At 42.8% G+C, this 19,487-nt stretch overlaps 5 protein-coding genes across 7 annotated transcripts; 3 read left to right on the forward strand and 2 right to left on the reverse strand.

The window, feature by feature from the left end:
• The first annotated feature begins 406 nt into the window (after positions 1-406).
• On the forward strand, positions 407-5,687 carry LOC127244524 (uncharacterized). 2 transcript variants are annotated; one of them, XM_051265082.1, is made up of 9 exons: positions 407-624; positions 1,235-1,989; positions 2,132-3,261; positions 3,344-3,632; positions 3,797-3,967; positions 4,308-4,481; positions 4,653-4,865; positions 4,975-5,088; positions 5,178-5,687. In XM_051265082.1, exons 2-9 carry the CDS (start codon positions 1,282-1,284, stop codon positions 5,502-5,504), a joined length of 3,126 nt encoding a protein of 1,041 aa, XP_051121039.1. In that variant the 5' UTR covers positions 407-624; positions 1,235-1,281; the 3' UTR covers positions 5,505-5,687. The 2 variants fall into 2 exon arrangements, with proteins under 2 accessions (XP_051121039.1, XP_051121040.1); XM_051265083.1 differs by lacking the exon at positions 407-624 and adding an exon at positions 664-846.
• A 140-nt stretch (positions 5,688-5,827) lies between these two features.
• LOC127244527 (probable adenylate kinase 7, mitochondrial) lies at positions 5,828-7,797 on the reverse strand. The gene is made up of 4 exons (XM_051265089.1): positions 7,234-7,797; positions 6,920-7,060; positions 6,310-6,531; positions 5,828-6,190 (listed from the first exon to the last, which is right to left on the reverse strand). The coding sequence occupies exons 1-4, from the start codon at positions 7,567-7,569 to the stop codon at positions 6,050-6,052; spliced, it is 840 nt and encodes a 279-aa protein (XP_051121046.1). The 5' UTR covers positions 7,570-7,797; the 3' UTR covers positions 5,828-6,049.
• Positions 7,798-8,502: 705 nt separating this feature from the next.
• On the forward strand, positions 8,503-12,161 carry LOC127244529 (uncharacterized). 2 transcript variants are annotated; one of them, XM_051265092.1, is made up of 3 exons: positions 8,507-9,217; positions 10,440-10,520; positions 11,039-12,161. In XM_051265092.1, the coding sequence occupies exons 1-3, from the start codon at positions 9,094-9,096 to the stop codon at positions 11,557-11,559; spliced, it is 726 nt and encodes a 241-aa protein (XP_051121049.1). In that variant the 5' UTR covers positions 8,507-9,093; the 3' UTR covers positions 11,560-12,161. The 2 variants fall into 2 exon arrangements, with proteins under 2 accessions (XP_051121050.1, XP_051121049.1); XM_051265093.1 differs by lacking the exon at positions 10,440-10,520 and having other exon boundaries at positions 8,503-9,217.
• Positions 12,162-12,590: 429 nt separating this feature from the next.
• On the forward strand, positions 12,591-13,789 carry LOC127244530 (mavicyanin). Its single transcript, XM_051265094.1, has 2 exons — positions 12,591-13,099; positions 13,180-13,789. The coding sequence occupies exons 1-2, from the start codon at positions 12,910-12,912 to the stop codon at positions 13,569-13,571; spliced, it is 582 nt and encodes a 193-aa protein (XP_051121051.1). The 5' UTR covers positions 12,591-12,909; the 3' UTR covers positions 13,572-13,789.
• A 47-nt stretch (positions 13,790-13,836) lies between these two features.
• Positions 13,837-17,728, reverse strand: LOC127244528 (chloride channel protein CLC-a-like). The gene is made up of 6 exons (XM_051265091.1): positions 16,934-17,728; positions 16,555-16,755; positions 16,304-16,481; positions 15,635-16,167; positions 14,368-15,517; positions 13,837-14,229 (listed from the first exon to the last, which is right to left on the reverse strand). Exons 1-6 carry the CDS (start codon positions 17,164-17,166, stop codon positions 14,134-14,136), a joined length of 2,391 nt encoding a protein of 796 aa, XP_051121048.1. The 5' UTR covers positions 17,167-17,728; the 3' UTR covers positions 13,837-14,133.
• Between the last annotated feature and the right edge of the window lie 1,759 nt (positions 17,729-19,487).

The following is a 19,487-nucleotide window of genomic DNA, read 5'->3' on the forward strand; positions in this document are numbered from 1 at the left end:
AGACAAAATCACCAAACACTAACTAGTAACCAGCCTGTGCATGACATTACAACAACATTCATTAACATGCTACGCTTCTAACTGAAAGCGCCATCTCATCTCTATATTCCCAACTTATATTGTTAATTCATTCTTATTCCAATTACCATAAATTTATTGAATAGAGATCTTACTACTTTTTTATGAATTCCACAAATAAAGTGTTTATTGAGGATAATTATTACTCTCTAATTAATAATAATAGTATACTAGATGGTAATCGGTAAGGCTCACTGACCCAATACCATTACAGACATTACTTACTTCTCTTACTACTACTATAGTAATAGTAATAATAGATTAAAAAAAAAAAAGAAAAGAACAAGACTTACTATTATTATATTAGCTTAGCTGGCTTTGTCTTTGCGACTTCACGCACGGCCTCAGATATTCTCTCTCTCATGATATCATTCATTCATGATGCGAGTGAATACTACTTGCTGCACATGACAACACCCAGCCAGCCCCAGCTCCAGCGCCAGCCTATCCATCCATCCTCAGTTACAAAAGGCACCGTTTCTGCTCTCATCTTCTTCCCTTCAACATTTGCTTGCTTGATTTATTCCCCGGGCTTCATTTTCCACCGTAAGTCGGTCACTCCTCCTTCATATGCTTGCTTATTCCTTTTCGCTTATGCTTATTATAATGCCTCCCGGCAATTTCACTGCTCTTCATTCTGTCGTTCAATGTTGCTGCTGCTGCTGCATTGCCATTCGCCAATACAGCTGTTTGCTGCCGGGTGATTGATTGATTGATTCATTCATTCATTCATTTCCATCGGTTCACTTCGGCGCCCTTTGGATCTGGGTTGGTCTGAAGATTTTTGTTTTCTTCTTCTAACTTTTGCTACATTACTTCGGTGCCCGCCGACATTCGAATGCTTTGAGATTTTGCCTTTGAAATTGGATTTTGTTTTCACTTGCGTATTTTCTAGTGTTCTTGCTAAAGTTGAGGCCATAATAATAGTTATGGTTTTCATTGAATGGGCTGCGGACGGGCAGATACAAGTCTGCCGTTGCTGGAGGCACCAAAAACGCCTCTTTCATCAACTGATGGTTTAATTCACACATCAATGGCTTTTTATTCATGAATATGCGGCTAATCAAGTTTCGGGTTTATGGCTCTGCTTCGTGCTTAAATCTCGGTGCTTTATATCACATGCTCTTAGTAAGTTATCTCCGTGTCTTTTGTCCAGGCACACACCAGGATTGAGGCCAGGCAAGTACCTATCTGCATGCTACGATGGTCCTGGGTCTGAAGGCCAAGACCAGGAAATGTCCTTCAGTTCAGCTTGATTACATTATTCATATTCAGGAGATCAAGCCATGGCCACCATCGCAGTCTCTGAGAAATCTTCGTGCTGTTCTCATACAGTGGGAGCATGGAGAGAAGACTTCTGGGCTAACCAATCAAGTTGTGCCTTCACTAGGGACAGGATCTGGCGTTGGTGATGGGAGAATTGAATTCAATGAATCTTTTAGGCTTCCAGTTACTCTGATGCGGGAGATGCCCACTAAGGGAGGGAATGGAGACGCTTTCCAGAAGAACTGCATTGAGTTTAATCTTTATGAACCAAGGCGTGACAAGGTTAAAGCTCAGCTGCTGGGAACTGCTGTTCTGAACTTGTCAGATTACGGAGTTGTAAAAGAGAATTTGAGCGTCAGTGCTCCCATTAACTGCAAGCGGACTTACAGGAACACCACACAACCATTTGTCTTCCTTAAAATCCAGCCTGTTGAGAAAAGTCGCACAAGCTCATCTTCAAGGGATAGTTTGATGCAGGAACCTTCCATGCACCAAAACCATGGTGAATCTGTTTCTGCATTAATGAGTGAAGAATATGCAGAAGAAGCTGAATTTACCACAGATGATGATGTTTCCTCTCACTCATCACTGGCTGTTACTTCTTCAGCAGCCGACACAAATGGCAGTTTATCACCTCTTAAGGAGGTAAATGGTTTGTTTTAGTTTCTTTTAGGTGTAGCTATTGCTGTAGTCACATCCCTTTTAGGCTTTTTTTTTTTTTTCACTAATCATGTGTTTAGCATATTGGCATATGGATAATCCATTCTGGTAATGGCAATGATTGCAGAATGAGGCTGTTGCCGTGAATGGTAGTGCTGAAGGTCCAAAAGTTGGCCATAAACCAGACGCAAATACCATACCGGATGTGGAAAATGAATCCCATGTAGATTCGGGAAGAAATTCTTCTCGTTCCTCGTCAGTTGATTTGTCTTCTGATATTGCATGGATATCTAGAAGAATTATTTCTTCAAGCTTACAGTCCACTGCATTGGAAGAGACTGAGAAACACCAAAAGTCAAGCGTGCAAAGCAATGAACAAAGACAAAAGACACACGTAATACAGGAAAATATTGTAAATGGCGGGAGAGAAGCTGAACTTGAGCTTTGTCCTGAGCGAAGGATGCCCCACAGTCCTATTAACCAAGAAACTATTGCAGAGGCAGATCACCTGACAGATCCACCCTTGGATTCTGGGTTTAGCTGCTTGAAAGATGACAAGAATGCTACATCTGCTAGTGGTGGTAAACCACTCGTGAATGGAGGAACAAACCCTCAACAAAATGGTTTAATAGATTCTGAGACCAGAAAGGCACATGGAAAACATGCAGAAGAAGATAGGTTTGCGGAAGAGGAAGAGCAAAAAGATGAAACAGAGCCATTGTGTCAATTTTCCCAAGTCAGTATCCAAAAGGGTGCTGATTTGGGAAATGGTTTGCCTTCTACTACAGAGGGAAGCATTGCAATTCATAGTGGTTCCAATATTGACAAGTCAAAGCATGGGAAGTCAGTTAGATCATCAGCAGACTCAGGCAGGAGCAATGGATCAACTAGAAGCAATCATCCTTTTCCAACAGACACTCTTCGAGGTTCATCGATCAGCGAACACAGCGATGCTAAGGCATATAGAAAGGAAACACGAAACCTTATTTCTGATGGTAAAACCCAACATTTGGAGAATAAAATTAAACTCCTAGAGGGAGAGTTGAGGGAAGCAGCTGCTATTGAGATCAGTCTTTACTCTGTGGTTGCGGAGCATGGAAGTTCCTTGACCAAAGTCCATGCTCCAGCTCGTCGCCTCTCAAGACTGTATTTTCACACCATCAAACAAAATCCAAAATTAGGGAGACGAACTGCTGCTAAGAGCATAGTCTCTGGATTAGTTTTAGCTGCAAAAGCATGTGGCAATGATGTTCCAAGGTATGCTTTTTATTAAGTTTAATATGATCAATTACTGTTAGAATATTCTATTTACCTGTATTGATGATAGTGATTTATACAGATTAACTTTCTGGATGTCAAATTTCATAGCACTGAGAGTGATTGTGAACAAATCAATTGAGGGGTTTGGGTTGACTGCAACTGTTGGATCCAATGCTGGAAAAATGGACTGCAAAGATGTCAAGCATAAATCTTCATCGCTTAAATGGGAGTCATTCTCTAGTAAGATTACAAGAGGTGTTATTCGAGATAGTTTGGGTGATTGGGAAAGCCCTGAAACAGTTATAGTTGCACTGGAAAAGGTTGAAGCATGGATATTTTCCCGAGTAGTTGAGTCTCTATGGTGGCAGGTATCTGCAACTTAGATCATATCTTACTGAGCATCCATCTTTGACCTGTATCTAAGGTTTCTGGTTTAGAATAATTAGCATGTCCATGCATGCAAATTTGTTGGTTCTGACTGAATGAAAATCCTTTCAATAAACTGAGTCGTTATCCTGTTTTCTTTCTTCAGAGTTTTACCCCTCACATGCAATCTGGTGTTGCCACGCATTCAATTGACCAGCAGCAGGGAAGCTTTTCTCTGGAACACTGGAGAAAGGCTTTCAGGGATGCATGCGAAAGGATATGCCCTGTTCGAGCTGGAGGACATGATTGTGGTTGTTTGCCTGTGATGTCCAAACTGGTAATTTTTTACATCTTTTCCCTTTCATGACCACAACTTAAAGGATCCGGACAATTCCTTCTTTTGTAAGGCTAGCATTCTTACCATGAAATAAAGGTCTCCACAAAACCTGAATTAGCTTCTATGGAAAATCATGATAATGCAAAGCTGCATTGTTTCAAATTTATATATTCTACAAGCTACCCTTTCATATTGGGTAGACAGTGATCTAGCTCTTGAAATATTCCAGCTTTTGTCTTATTTTCTTTTCTTTTGCTTATTATAATGATTGGGCTGATATTGAATAATTTGATGGGTATGCATGCAAGCCCTTTTTACATATTGATGGTTTGCTGACTAGATAATGGAGCAACTGATTGCGCGGTTGGATGTGGCTATGTTTAATGCCATACTTCGAGAATCAGCTGATGAAATCCCAACAGATCCTGTAGCAGATCCAATTAGTGATGCTAAGGTTCTTCCCATTCAAACGGGAAAAGCTAGTTTTGGTGCTGGTGCACAACTTAAAAATGCGGTGAGCATTATATCTATGCACCATTTTTCACTTTAAGAACTCTATGCAATAAGCTTCAGTATAAGCGAGTGTGCCATTTCCTTTGATATATTTTCTATAGGTGTCAAATATTTAGTTACAGGCAGAAACCTTGAATTAGTGTTAACACAGCCAACTTTGTAAATATGTCAGATTGGAAATTGGTCCCGATGGCTTACAGATCTCTTTGGAATTGATGAGTGTGATGATGAAATGCTTGAAAATGAGAATCGCTCTGAATCTACTGCTGCTGAAGAGCCAAGATCAAATGATACATCACCAAAGCCTTTCCATCTTCTCAACGCTCTGAGTGATCTCATGATGCTTCCAAAGGACATGCTTTTGAGTCGTACAATTAGAAAAGAGGTTGAACAAGTGCTTAATGTGCTCTGCTTCAGATGGATAACTTACAATTTCACATCATCCCCTGCTCATAAGGATCTTGCATTTCTTTTTCCATTCTCTATATTACCAGGTATGTCCGACATTTGGTCCAACAATCATAAGAAGGGTTCTTAGCTTTTTCAGCCCGGATGAGTTTTGCCCTGACCCAATTCCTCAAGTAGTGCTCGAAGCCTTAAATTCAGAGGTTTGTGTATCTGCATTAAATTCGATTCAATTCTCTTGTGGCATGGTTATCTTTGATTACCGTTGGATTCACCCTCGTTGGTGCCACAGGATCCTTTTGATCCCCAAGAAGACTGCATCATGAGCTTCCCATGTGCGGCTACACCTATTGTATATCAGGCATCACCAGCATCAGCTCAATCTGTTGCTTGTATCTTTGGAGTTGGCAGGCACGGATCCTCAGTGCTGAAGAAATCACAGACAAGTGATGATGAACTAGATGAATTGGATTCACCCCTGAAAGGCATCATCTCCGATAGCTCCCGCTCCCAGTCATCATCACCTTCTTCAGTGAGGCTGAGTTGGACGTCCAAAGAGAATGATAAACAGCGCAGTAATGTCAGGTATAAACTCCTCAAGGAGGTCTGGAATGAGTAGCCAATTGTAAGGTAAAGGGCCTGGGACGCTGATGCCAATGTATTATATTATATATATATATGTACGTACGTATTAGGGTTAGGGGTTGCTTGCTATATATACATATCTATTGTTTTATTTTCATTCTTCTCACTCTGCACACTTGGTTGAGAATGCCATTGTAAGGTAAAGCTTAGCTATTAGCCAATTACTTCTGTTTCTACTCATTTTGTTTTGTTTTTGGTCAATTGAGCATTAGAAAAAACGGTCTTTTAAACATCACATTTTTTTAAGAAACCACACTGTTGCATCTATTGATCGAAGAAGAAAAGAAACAAAAAAACTGAATACCAAAAAAATATGATATTTATAATGCCGAGCACAGGTCTCTTTCTTTGTCCAGTCTTGAGGACTACTCCTGGCTAGGTTTACACTACTCTCCTACACAACCTCGTATCTCTCTCTAATACAAAACTGGATGCCAAAATTCATAAGAAAAAAAAATGAAATAAAAGATAAAAGATTCTCTCTCTCTCTCTCTCTCTAATTCTTACCACATTATATTGTTACGCTGTCAGCTTGTGCGATGAGATGTGCTGCAGATGCAATGCTGCCAAAAGACCTTGCCAGGCATCACCTGATCCACCACTCACTTGGACGTCGAGCAGCTTCTTCTGTTGTCTGTAATATTCTTCAAGAGGTTTCCTCTGAGAAACAATTACAAAGCTTGGTCTGTTACTATATGCATTCATTCTCAAGGCAAGGCCGCCTATGGTTAAAAATTTTGAGAACCCGACACATGTTGTTAGGGTGAAAGGTAGGTCACCTGTTCGACATAAAAGCGAAGTTTCTCCTCACAGATGGCATCTGGGTTGGTGCTTGGTATTTGAAACCGACCTGTCTGATGAGGCTGGACGCTGAAGTTAAATCCTGGATGGATTTCTCGAGAACATACTGCATTGCCTGCAGTGTTCTTGTTGGACAGAGGCTCCTCTGTGCGCTTGAGATTCAGCACCAGGTCTATCTCAGTTATTTGGTCCAGTATCTCCTGTAACAACAAAAATACAAATCCCATTGTGGGTATCAAATTAAGTTCCCTAGGCTAGCCCCGACAGAGATCAACAGCTAGGAAAACTTGGTGATATGCTAATTAATAACAAATGCCAAAAGCCCAGAACAAGAAGAAGATTCCCCCAGTCGTTATATGACCAGACCAGACCAGACCCGCTCAACTCAACACACATGTTCATTCCAAGGATATGATGTGATGCACAAACAAATTGTTCTTTTACCTTTCATAATCATGGATGACAAACTAAAACTATATTGGATACAATAACAAAGCATATCATTAACATACTTCAAAAAAATGAAACATATATTATAGTAAAATAAATGAAGACATGATATATAATGATAGTAAAAGAATGACGTACAGCCTGCATCCTTGAACGAGGAACTCCATCCAGAATGAACCCAGTTTCACCTTGGCGGTATCCTTCCTCCAATCTCTTTGATAAGAGCCCAAATATCACATCCTCGGGCACTAACTTGCCCTGGTTCACTGCACCAGCGATCTGTTTGCGAGTACATCAAAATTGACACTTTCAAATTTGCTTCCCTTTCCAAACAGAAAACGTAAACGGTGTGGAGAATACAATACAGTAGAGAGTTGTTCGACATTTTAGGGTGGAGGGGGTATCTATCAACCGCGCTAATTAAGATATGTATGTATGTATGTATAAGAAACCTGTTTATAGAGAGGAGAACGCGGGTCGAGTTCTTGTCTAAGGAGAGAGCCCATGGAAATGTGAGGGACGCCTAGAAGATTGGCGAGGCGGTGGGCGTAGATATGTCGCCTGACCGTTGGATCGCCCATGATGACCCACTGTATACCCCTCCCCACGGCTTCCCATCCGTTGTATTCCGCCATTACCATCCGCCGTGATTCATTCTCCTCCTCCTCCTCGTCGTAGTAGCAATCGTAATCAAGCTGAGCCCCGGCGGCTGATCCGAAGCCTCGCAGGCGCAAAGAAGAGGAGAGCTGGGCTGTGAGTCGGAGGCCGAGCCGGCTGAGCACTGACATAGCGGCGCAAGAAAAGAGGGAAAGAGAAGCGAGAGGTGGCGGAGGCGGAGGCGGAGAAGGAGAGGAAGGGTTTTGGAAGGACAGGCGTCGACCTGGAATGGAATCGATTAATAATAATCACAATTGCGATTTATTAGTATGTTTGCGCGTGCTGGGCTGGCTGGCTGACTTTGAGCCAGCCTGGGACTGACTTATATTGCCCCGGACGCTTCGGTTGTTCTCTTCTCTTCTCTTCTCTTCTCTTCTCCCCAAATTACCATTTCCCACGGCACCACACTACACTTGTAGTAGTAAGTAGTAACAACCCTAATATTGCACTACTAACTATAGCCACGAATTAACCAATTAACTAACCAACCAACACACACACACAACGGGTCGTATTATGATTATATTTATTATTGGGAATGGGGAGAGAGAAAGAAATAAATATATAATGGGCCTGGGCTGCATGTTCAGCCCAATAATTATATACAATTGGAGCGGGCCGGATGAGTTGGACCACACCCCGGCCCTCCCCGTCTTTCTCATCAGAACACTCAACTCACATTATATTCTATTTTTTACATTATACGAGTGTACTAGACTAGAACAACAACAATGACAGTAATAATGAATGAATGAAGTTTTGGATGATTTTTTGTTTATTATATACTCTAGTAAGCAAGCGATGGTACCATATATCATACTCCTCCTATATTAGTATTATTATTATATGGTCCCTGTCTTCTAGTTGAATGCCATCAATGGGAGGGCGTCGTATTTGTCTCCCTACTAGTAATAGTATAATCAATAATGAAGAAGAATGTGGCAGTGCCAGAGAGGGATTGCTAGCGTTGCTGTTTGCTAGTTACTTAGTAGTCTGTTCCAATAAATAGTAGAGATTATTAACATGAATATACACAGATAGACAGGACGGGAGGCGAGAGATGAGATGAGATGAGATGAGATGGCCATAGGCTGATAGATAGCCATGGCATCATCCAAATACTCATAAAATTTAAATATAAATTGAAAACCAGTCCCCTCCTTTTCACTTTTGCCTCTCTCTCCTAACAACTGCAGCTCCAGCAGCACAATAATGTCGTTATATAAACCCCAATAATTCAACTCCACAAGCTCCAGTCCACGTCGGCCTGCCTTTCAAAATCAAACCCCAACCCCAACCCCAACCCCATTTTCGAGATATTTGTTTTAGACAAGACGTGAATCAATTTGGCCTTTTCGATGTATGTGAGGATGATGGGATTGATTCTTGATATCCATCAAAATAACTTCTTCAAAGCACGTATCATCATCGTCGTCGTCCTCGTACTCGAAATCTCCTCTCTTCTCTTCTTGTTAACTACTCCTTCCTTCCTGCTACTTTCATTCATTTACATCTACTCATTCACTCACTCACTCACTGTAATACTACTACCAGTAATGCCTCACCCTTGTCGTTGAGCCACACCCCACCCCACGCCACCCCTCCCCTCCCCCGGCCCTTCCTACTCTCTACCACACCCTTGCCCTTGCCCTGCCATGAAGTTTCTTCTCTCTGTCGTGCCTAGGAGCGACAAGAAGATTTCTCTTCCTTCTCGGCCGGTCCATCCCCATGGAGATTGCACGCCTCGCCTACTGCTCAACTCTCACCAACCCGCGCCCGGTACGGTACCGTGCCTTCATCTTCTACTTTCACTTTCTCGTTTTTTTAACTTTTTTATTTTATTAATTTCCACCCCCTTCTTCGACTGTCTATCTGCATTGTACTCCACATATATTCGATCCTTAGCTTCGCGTGGAACTGTAACCTCCTCTTGCCATAATTTATTTTATGCTACATCTCAAGTTTTCGCCCGCCCTCGCGGATACTGTCTGTGCTTTGCAGCCTATATATGCCTTTTCTGAGGGGTAATCTAACTCAAACTGAGGCGAGCATACATACATACATGTATGTTTCGATTGAGTAGTTGATCGCGGTATGCCCAAATAATCGAGCTGAGCTTTAAAGTTACTTTCTTTCCCAGGATAATTGTTAGGGCCTGAATATTCGTTCTCATTATACTGTTAATTCATTCCGTTTTGCAGAATCTATTGATTAATTAAATCAAGTAGCAACTATGGTGATGGGATTTAATTAATCCATCAATGACATATGTTGACTAATTGGCATTGGCCAAGTGAGTCTTGCAGTTTCTGTTCTGTCATGAAAGTCACACCTATGATTTTTAAGATGCAATGCCGTGTATAAGATTTGTCTGTGCTTTGCTTTGCTTTGATATACTAGTCGTTATAAACTTATAGCAGTTGAACAATTAATTATTGCATCAGAAAAGTTCAAGGGACTGACCATCTAGCTACCTGCTCCAAACTTGTTAGTGGATGTTCGTATTTTTATTAGTTGTCTAGTTGCTAATAATACTTAATGTAATCTATAAAACAATATTTGTTTTTTTTTAGCCAGCCATCCATCCGCCAAAAATTTAATATCATCAGATATCGTCCCCCTATATTCATTCATTCATTCTCTTTCCATGAGTATGATGGATCCGATGTGTTTTCTCTATTATACTGACTGAACCTGTTTGTTTGTTTATGTATGTATTGGAACTCATTCTGTCCTTTTTACATGAACTTGGGGGTGGTCAATTTTCTGTTGGAAATTGCTCTGTAACTCAATCTCCTAAGAAAGGGGGGATGGGGGTCGGGTCACCGATGGCATTTGAATGTAGAAATAGGTGGATAGAAGGATTGGATTGGATTGGATTGGTTGGTGCAGGCTATGGCTATCTACATCTGGATTACGAAGATCTGTGTATGGCATTCTACTTGGGATGCTAATGGTATTATTCTGAGATATACGTATGTGTTCCAATAATATTTTGCAGGTAGCAAAGATGAATCCTTCTTTGATTCACAACCTTGGTTGGAGTCCGACTGCGAGGATGACTACTTGAGTGTTAAAGGAGGTAAGAGCTGAGCCTGCCTGCCTGCCTTTCTACACTTCACTCAAGATTTTTTCTATTAGTGTTTTTTCTTCCAATATCAATATATCCTTAGTTAATACTACCTTTCAGTACGTGGGATGATAAAGAGACAAAAATAATGTGCAGTGCATTGTTCTGTCTGATATTGGGAATAGCAGAGGCAAATCATAGTTTCTTTCACTCGCTCGTGTGTTTATAATATAATACTAGTATTTTCTGACAATAGATCAATAATTCATTCTCCTCCTTTTGCTGGAGCCTTGGGGAATTCAGTGTTGTAGGTAGAAAGAATAATATGCTGATAAATCTCATGGCCTATGCACTGGTGGATGGTGATTATGATTCATAGATACATGCCGTGGCTTTTGGCTGATTATTGATGGAATGTGCTAGCAGGCTAGCTAGCTGTTCATTCTCTGCTACATTGCATTGGTTTATTTGGTTGGTTTGGGTTGGCATGCATGGCATAACTAACACTATTCATTCATTCCAATTTGCAGAGTTCACCCCATCGCGTGGAAGTACTCCGGTTCATCATAGCTTCTCTTTGGGAAATGGAAATGTGAATCTATTGGTAAACAAAGGAATTGGAAATCCGTCTCCGGATAAAAGGAAAAGACTCTCGGAATTGTTTGAGGAGAACGTCTTCCATGGGGAATTTGCTTCAGCAGACAACAAAGGTGAGTGTGAGAATGAGGCGGGGGAGGAGGCTCCTGCAAGAGTGGTGCCTGAGCCCACCACCACCATCACCACCACCACCACTGATCCAGATCTAGGCAATCAAGAACCCAAATCCACATATTGGGAGTCTCCTACTCCTACTCCTCCTCCTCCTACTACTACTACTACCACTACCCCCAATAATAATAATGATAGGGCAGGGGCAGGGTACAAAACTGGGAAGGCGAAGATGAAGGCACAGTGTTGCCTTCCCAGCTTGAGGCGGCTTCCCATCATCTCGAAAGAAAAGAAAAAGACCAAAAAGAGCCCATTTTCCAGTCCCAAGCAGGACAATCATTGAGAGGCCCCCTCATTTTTTGGTGATTGAGTTGGTTGGTTGCGGACCGTTTGTTATGCGTGTAGTGTAGTTCAGCAGCCATCCCCATCCCAGCTCCGGCTATATGCATGCGGATGAACCAACCCAACATACTACTAGCAACTACTACTACTACTACTAATACTATATAATATGCATGTATATATACATATATAAGCTATGGATGAGGAAGAGAAGCCTGTCTCTACTTAATTGCTGGTCTGGTTAGTGGCGCTTAATTAATGGAATTAAGAAGAATTTACTTGATACAAAAAAAAACACATTGACAGAAGATGAAGATGTATGATGGAGGATGAGAGTAGCTAATTAATTAATACTAGTATAATTAAGCCTAATTGATTAGGCACAGTGTGTGTTTCTTCTGTTCTTGTATAACCTGGACAATTGCTTGCTTGCAGGGGCGGCATCAGATCAGAGGAATGTGATCGTAGTATATATGTAATGTATATACATACATACATGAGTAGTGGTTGGGTGCAGATAGATGGTGATGCATGCATGGTCGATATTACGGGTTTATCTGTCTGTCTATCTGTCTTCTGGTGATACCAACTACTTTTTATACATATCTATTGAATTGAATTGAGGTTGAAGGAAAGGAACTGGCCTGGCCCACTCCACAAAGTTGACTTAATTTCAAAGCCAAGATAAACTAAACTAAGCTAGGGAGATTCGTGCACGTGCACGTACACACGCCCTGTAGGCTGTATCTGTATGTGTCCCGACCCTACCAGAATAATAAATAAAATAAAAGTTAAGTAGCTTAGCAGGCAGGCATATATAGTTATCGTAGTCAAATTCTAATCATCCAACAGAGACCGACCGACTGTGATCCTACCTTACTTCTTCCTCCTCCTCCTCCTCCTCCCCCTCGATCAATCAAGTTTAGTTAATTTCTAAGCAAGATTGATTATTGGACATTATTATTATTATCATTATTAATTGGAGGAGGTTAAATCACCACCACCATCCTCACCTTAATTGCATTCACAGATACAAGATACAATATGTATGTATTTTAAAGCCCTCCAGCTGTTGTTACGTCAGTAGCCTTGGAGTTGAAGAAATCACTTGTATTGTGTATATATATATATATATATAGATAGAAGAGAAAACATTGAAGGAGGGAGGCGTATATATGTAACTTGCTACTACTCCACATTATCAGATCAATTAGTTATATTCGCGTGCTGTTGCCTCTGCATCCTCTGCATACATACATTTACACACAGTAGATCAATTCGAAGATTGGAGTAGTGGCAGATAGAGTTAAGCGCATATATATATATATATACATATTACTTATTGTTAGAAATGGGCGGGGGGTATTATAGTAAACGTAAAATTGGTGGCATCATAGTTGCAGCAGTACTACTTCTGTTCGGATCAGAGACGGCTGTAATGGCAGCAAAGCATGTTGTGGGGGGAAGCTCAGGTTGGGATGAATCCACGGATTTCAACTCCTGGGCATCTGCTCAGACCTTCAGAGTTGGGGACGAACTAGGTAAATTATATTCAATTCAATTCAATCCAATCCACTACGAATTCAATTGATAATTTGAATGATTGGTTGGCAATGGACAGAATTCAAGTACAGTGCGGGATTGCACAGCGTGGTGGAGCTGGGCGGCGAAAGCGCATTCAAGAGTTGCGACGTTGGCGGTAGCGGCCTCAAGTCGTACACCGGGGGGAGCGACACCATTAAGCTGACCAAGACGGGCACCCGCTACTTTGCGTGCGGGACGTCCGGCCACTGCGATCAGGGGATGAAGGTCAAGATCACCACGGTGGCCGCGGATGCACCGCCCACCTCATCCACCACTCCTACTACGAGTACTAGTTCTAGTACCACCCCACCGGCTGCATCTTCATCTTCATCTTCATCGGCTTCTTCTCATCACTTAATTCAGTTTAATATGGGTTCTTTGGTCTTAATTGCCAGCAGCCTGATTGCCACCTCTTTGCTGCTGCCCTGAGTTTATATACGTTTTATTCCTTCCTTGATTAATTGCGCTTCCGATCTAGATAATATCTACTCGTACATGATATATATGCATGCATTTATCAGAGTACGCGTGTGTGTGGGGTTCCAATATTAGCTGGCCTTATTTCATTTGTTAAATGCGACATTTTGTGCCTACCTGCATGTCTGTCTGAGTTGGGGGATGAATATATATAATTCAAAGTTTTGTTTTGTCGCAGTGCTTAATTTTCTTCAGGAATTCAATGTAATACCAATACTGACATGTAATACTATATTAATTAAATATAGTAGGCTTTCACTCTTATATCCGAGAAGAAGTTTTCACAATTTGTTTGATATGAAACTGCAATATTCCATATGATTACCGTGCATTATATGTGGATACACAGACAGACACACACGTTGCTTTGCTATGAATCTGGACTAGAGCAAAAGCCAAAAAATAAATAAAAAATGATTTTGTCCCAACCAACAAGAAGAGAGTATGGGTGAAGGTGATGAAGAGAATGATGATGACAAGAGTAAAGTAGCCTGGACGGGATGGGATGGGATGATCAATGCTTCTTGGACCTCTGAAGCTGTGGGAATGCACTCAGAATATTGTGGGCAATCAAGTCCTGCCTCGTCAAAATTCCCAGCACCAGAGGAACCTGCAGTCAAGTCATGTATATATATATATATATACCGAGAATGAATGAATGAATGAATGGAATTAGTTAGAGAGGAGACGATGAGAATTGATTGTAGTGATCACTCTCTCTCTCTCACTCTCACTCTCACAGACTCACCCCTGGAGACTGAGGCTGAGGCTGGTAGTTGGGCAGAATGAGCATGTGGCGGAGCCCCACTTGCCTGAACAGCACCAGCGCCTTCGCCACCGACATGCTCTCCACCACCGTGTACGGGGTCCTGTTCGTCAGCGGGTGCAGGTCCACGTACATCCCCATCTCCCTCTTGCCCACCGTCACCTCCACCTGCTCGATCGTGTTGCCCCTCTCCGCCAGGTCGATCGACGTGAACTTCTCCCTCACCTCCCACTCCTCCGTCCGCCGCCTCTCCGTAAGGAACCACTTCTTCTTCAGCGCCAGGACCAGGTGCGCCCGCAGGATGATCCCGTGCAGCTCGGCGGCGCCGCCCTCGTCGTCCACCACGGGGAACCCATTGTGCGTCGTGTTCCGCAGCACCTCCACGATCCTGCCCACCTTCTCGATCCCGCTGAGCGTCACCACCGACGGCTTCACATCCGCGAGCTCCCCAACCGTGATGTTCCGCATCCACGGCTCCGCGTGCGCCTCCAGGAACGGCAGCCCCTTGAGGTCCAGAATGATCTCGTAGATGCTGGGGTTGAAGCAGTCCCCCACGGTCTTGGCGAGCAGCAGGACCAGCATGGTTATGGGCAGCAGCAGCAGGTTGTTGGTGAGCTCCAGGAATATGACGCAGAGCGAAACCGTCATCCGCATGGAGCCCGCCATGAGCGAGGCCGCCCCGAGAACCGCGTAGAGGCCCGGGTCGATCTTGGTGTAGGGCCCCATGGCAGCCCCCAGCATGCGCCCGTAGGCCGAACCCATGAGGATGATGGGGAGGAAGAGGCCGGAGGGGACGGCGATGCCGAATGTGATCAGCCCCAACACGCAGTAGAGCGCGAAGAAGATCGCCAGGGACACGACGCCGAACTCGCCCGGGGTGTTGACTGAGAAGATGTTGCGCACCGCATCGTCGTTGGTGGTGTGGAGGAGGGTGGCCAGGTCGTTGTAGTACCCCGAGGGGCAGTTGAACTGCTTGAAGTTCCCGGCGCGGTCGTTGGTGGGGCAGGAGCGGTCGGCCAGCAGGGACGGATCGCAGGGCCGGCACTTTGCGAGGAACGGGAGCGCGTACAGGCATACGGAGGTGAGTAAGGACACGCTCAGGGCAAGGACCAGTTTATGCGCTTTGCCCTTCCTGCAAGAAAACAATAAAAAAAATGTCAAAAATCATGATCAACGTAGCAGCAGCAGCAGCCTGCTGCACCAATCTCATTGACATTGACAGTAGTGGCATTCTCCTTGAGTAGCTTACTCGTTTATAACGTTGTAGACCTTGAGGACCTTGTGAAGCACGTAGTTGTAGAGACTTCCCAACAAGCCGCCGAGGATTCCGATCACAACCACAGGGACAATGTCGACGGCATGGTATCTCACAGAGACGCCACTCACATCGAACATGATCAGCCCCCCCCTGCCAAACAGTCCACAGTCCCCGGACTTGCAGATTTCCATGGCAGCCCTGAGCACCACCACCACCACCGCAGTACTGAAGAAGGTCCTCCACAGGAGAGCACTCCTCCACCACGTAGCCACCTCCTCCAGAGCAAAGAGGACGCCGCCGACCGGGGCCCGGAAAGCCGCACACACGCCCGAAGAAGAGCCGCACGTTATCAGATCACGCCGGTCCCTATCATTGTTGAAGTAGCGAAGCCAGCGCCACCTGATCCGGTACTTGTCGGGCCCCCCTTGCCCCAGCAAAGAAGCGATGCAGGCCCCAATGTGCACAAGAGGCCCTTCTTTTCCAAGATCCAAGCCAGCAGAGACAGCTCCAATGCTTCCCACGATCTACCATGCACCAATCACCGCACCATCGTTTAATGTAATTACTACTACTTGATGCCATTTTGTTAAGGTTAATTATGATCATGAATCCAAGATAGTCATAGCCATAGTCATACAACAGCTATGGAAATGCCCGCACCTTAACCATCAATGTTGTGGCCCCGAACATATTGGGGGTGTCGATTCCGTTGAGATAAGCTTTTATTTCGGGAATTCCAGGGCCCGCTGCAGTTGGAGCAAAGCAAACACAGAGGATTGCAGCAACCAGCGTGAGAAGAAAATTAACTCCGGTCATAAAGAAGAGTCCCATTATGTATCTGCGTGCATTGAGTTGCATATGATGATGATGATGCTACTCAAAACACCATATTTATTGAGAAACATAGGTACCTTTCTTGTTCAATATATTTGACCACGGCAAGATGTTTGTATCCAGCAATGTTTTCAATGGCAAGATTGATGAGAGTTGCTATCAATCCTGTGAGAAGCCCAACTAGGAATGCCAGCAACCACTTCAAGAATATATACTGCAACACTTGGACTTTGGATCTGCTCCTCCAGTCTTGCTTAAACAGATCATTCTCGTTTATCCTGAATGAATGAATGAATCTCATTGTTGACGTGTATAATCAATTAATTCAATGAGCTACGCAATTGTAAAGTATAAATACGATCTATGGATCGATCGGATTCGGTAGAGAAAGTAATAATGTACAGCAGAAATCTTGGAAGGACTAATTAATGGGTGGGTGAGGTCAATTGGTCTTACTCATAGTCCAAACTCTCAATGTAAGAAACCTTTGCTCCAACTATGGCGAGTGGACTGGAAGAAAGCGTCCTGCTGCGTTTGAGGAGAGGCTGTTGGAGATCGTTGCTTTCAGGATCAGGATCAGGATCAGGATCAGGATCGGCGGCAACTTCCTCGACCGATCTGTGGATATTATTGGAGGCTGGCTCAGCAGCGGCTTCCACAAAGCTGTCGAACTCCTTCTCCTCCTCCATGGGAAAGAAGGAAGGTGGAGGTGAGGAGAGGACGTGTTCCGACGGACTTGGAAGAAGATGAGATGAGATGGGATGAAAAAGGCAATTGGCAGGCAGGTGACGCGTGACGGCCGCCCGACGGGATATTAATTGGTTTGTGTAGTTGATAGTTGTAGTTGTGGCTGTACAGACAGACAGACAGACAGAATAAGGCCTAAATTCAGAAGCTTTCTAGTGTGTAATGCTTGCTTATATACGGTGGTGGTGGTGGTGGTGGTGGTGGTGGCGGCGGTGGTGGCGACGAGAAAGGGAGATGAAATCAAGAAAAGATAGAAGCAACAGAAGAGAAGAAGGGTGGGTGGAGTGAGTAAGTGAGCTGAGCTGAACTTGATTAGAGAACCAATTAACTTCCATAACACTACATTACATTACAGTACAACAGTACAACACAACACAAGGCTTCCTTTGCTTCATCCATCAATTGCATAAATACATACAATTCATACGGTCATCCCATGCCATTGCAATAGTAAGTATTTTGGAAGCTGGAAGTTGGAGGAGGTTGTATGCTTTTTAGTAGTAGTAGTAGTAGTAGTAGTAGGAGTATCATTTTTTACTCAATCGGAATTGATTTGATTTTGAGGTGCCAGATCAGCGGCATGGATGGGGCTTGCAGTTGCAGTTGCAGTTGCAGATCCAACGGCCCACGAACAAACGACCTTTCGCATACTTGATAGGCCATTTATTATCCAGATCTATCCATCTATATAAATATTATTCGTAAATTTATTTTATTCCCTGTCTATGTTATCATTAATTATTATTTAAGGTGGCAAAATTAGCTGAGGTCTAATGACAGTTCCTAGTTATTGATATGTTCGCTCATCACATTTTGAACAATCACACGTTATCTATGTATATATAAATATCTATTAAGTCCCAAGAGTTAAATCGACTACATCCATTCAAATTTTATGTTTCATTCCAATATTTACAAGGAATTCAGTTATATTGACATGATACATTTATTTTTATAGAAAATACAATTCAATTGAAATAAAATATGATTCAAAAAATAAATTTGAAATAAGACTTAACAATAAGAATTAAGGATGTATTGGGCTTGTACTTGAGACCAAAATTATTATTATTCAATCTTTACAATTTTCAAAAATACATATATACAATCTAAAATAAAATATTACGATAAAAATAATATTTAAATTAAAATAAAAACACAAATTGAAAAGGGAAAAAGGCAGTGATGGCCCCACCCCACCGGCCATGCATTAAGAATACGACATTGAGAGAGGCATGTGGCAATTGCAGGAACAAAGAAAGAGAATAAGATGGCCAAAATGGAATCAGCACCAGTAACAACAACAACAATAATAATAATAATGAAGATTAAGATTAAGATTATTGTTAGGGTGCCGCCCATTTCTGATTTAAGTAAGCAATCAAATTTCATTTCATGGGTTTCCTGTGATTGTGGGACAACCCTTCCTGTACGTGCCTCTCTACTCTATCAGGTTTATTGCTGTTGCTAGATGAACAAGTCGTCATGTTAATCATACATGATGCATCATCTATCATCGTCATATCTGATCTGATCTGATTGAACAAAGTAGTAAAGTACTGCAGTGATAGTACATTATCGAATCAATCACGTGGAAGGAAGGAAGGAAGGAATTAAGGAAGCCCCAGCCACGTCCTCACCCTTCTCCCATCCCCATACTTGATAGTTGTTGATAGTACTAGTAGTTAGTTAGTTAGTGTATATATACTATTGATCAGACTCACAGTATATACTTCTTTCCAATCCTATATTATCTTAATTACAACAAATTCTTTCTGAGAACTGAGAACTAACCAACCAACTGGATTTATCAGCATATATTGCTGACGTGTTGCCTGTTTTGTGCAGAGAAGACAAACTGAAATGTATGTATCACATCACACCACACCACAGATTTCTTGCACCTTACTTGGACAGACTTACAATTTACAATCACAATCACAATCACATGGATCTGATCCGGGTGATGTTTTGGACCATTCTATTCTATTCTTTTCTTTTGGGTTTGGGCTTGGGCTTTTAAGCTTTGATTCACAGTCCAATAATACATGTGGTGTGATTAGTGATCAAAATGATTCAGACAGACAGATAGATAGATAGATAGAGGGCAAGAGAAGCAGCGTAGCAACGCATCCATCACAATGCTCTCCCTCACTCTACCAGTACAACCTACTCATCATCATCATCATCGTTACCGATTCTTCCTCTGCTGCTGGCTGCTGTGAGTTTTGGTCCCTACCCAATTAGCACTTAGCAGTCAACA

The sequence above is a fragment of the Andrographis paniculata genome, unplaced genomic scaffold, assembly GCF_009805555.1.
Source record: "Andrographis paniculata isolate CXL003 unplaced genomic scaffold, ASM980555v1 Contig19END, whole genome shotgun sequence".
Taxonomy (NCBI): Eukaryota; Viridiplantae; Streptophyta; class Magnoliopsida; order Lamiales; family Acanthaceae; genus Andrographis; species Andrographis paniculata.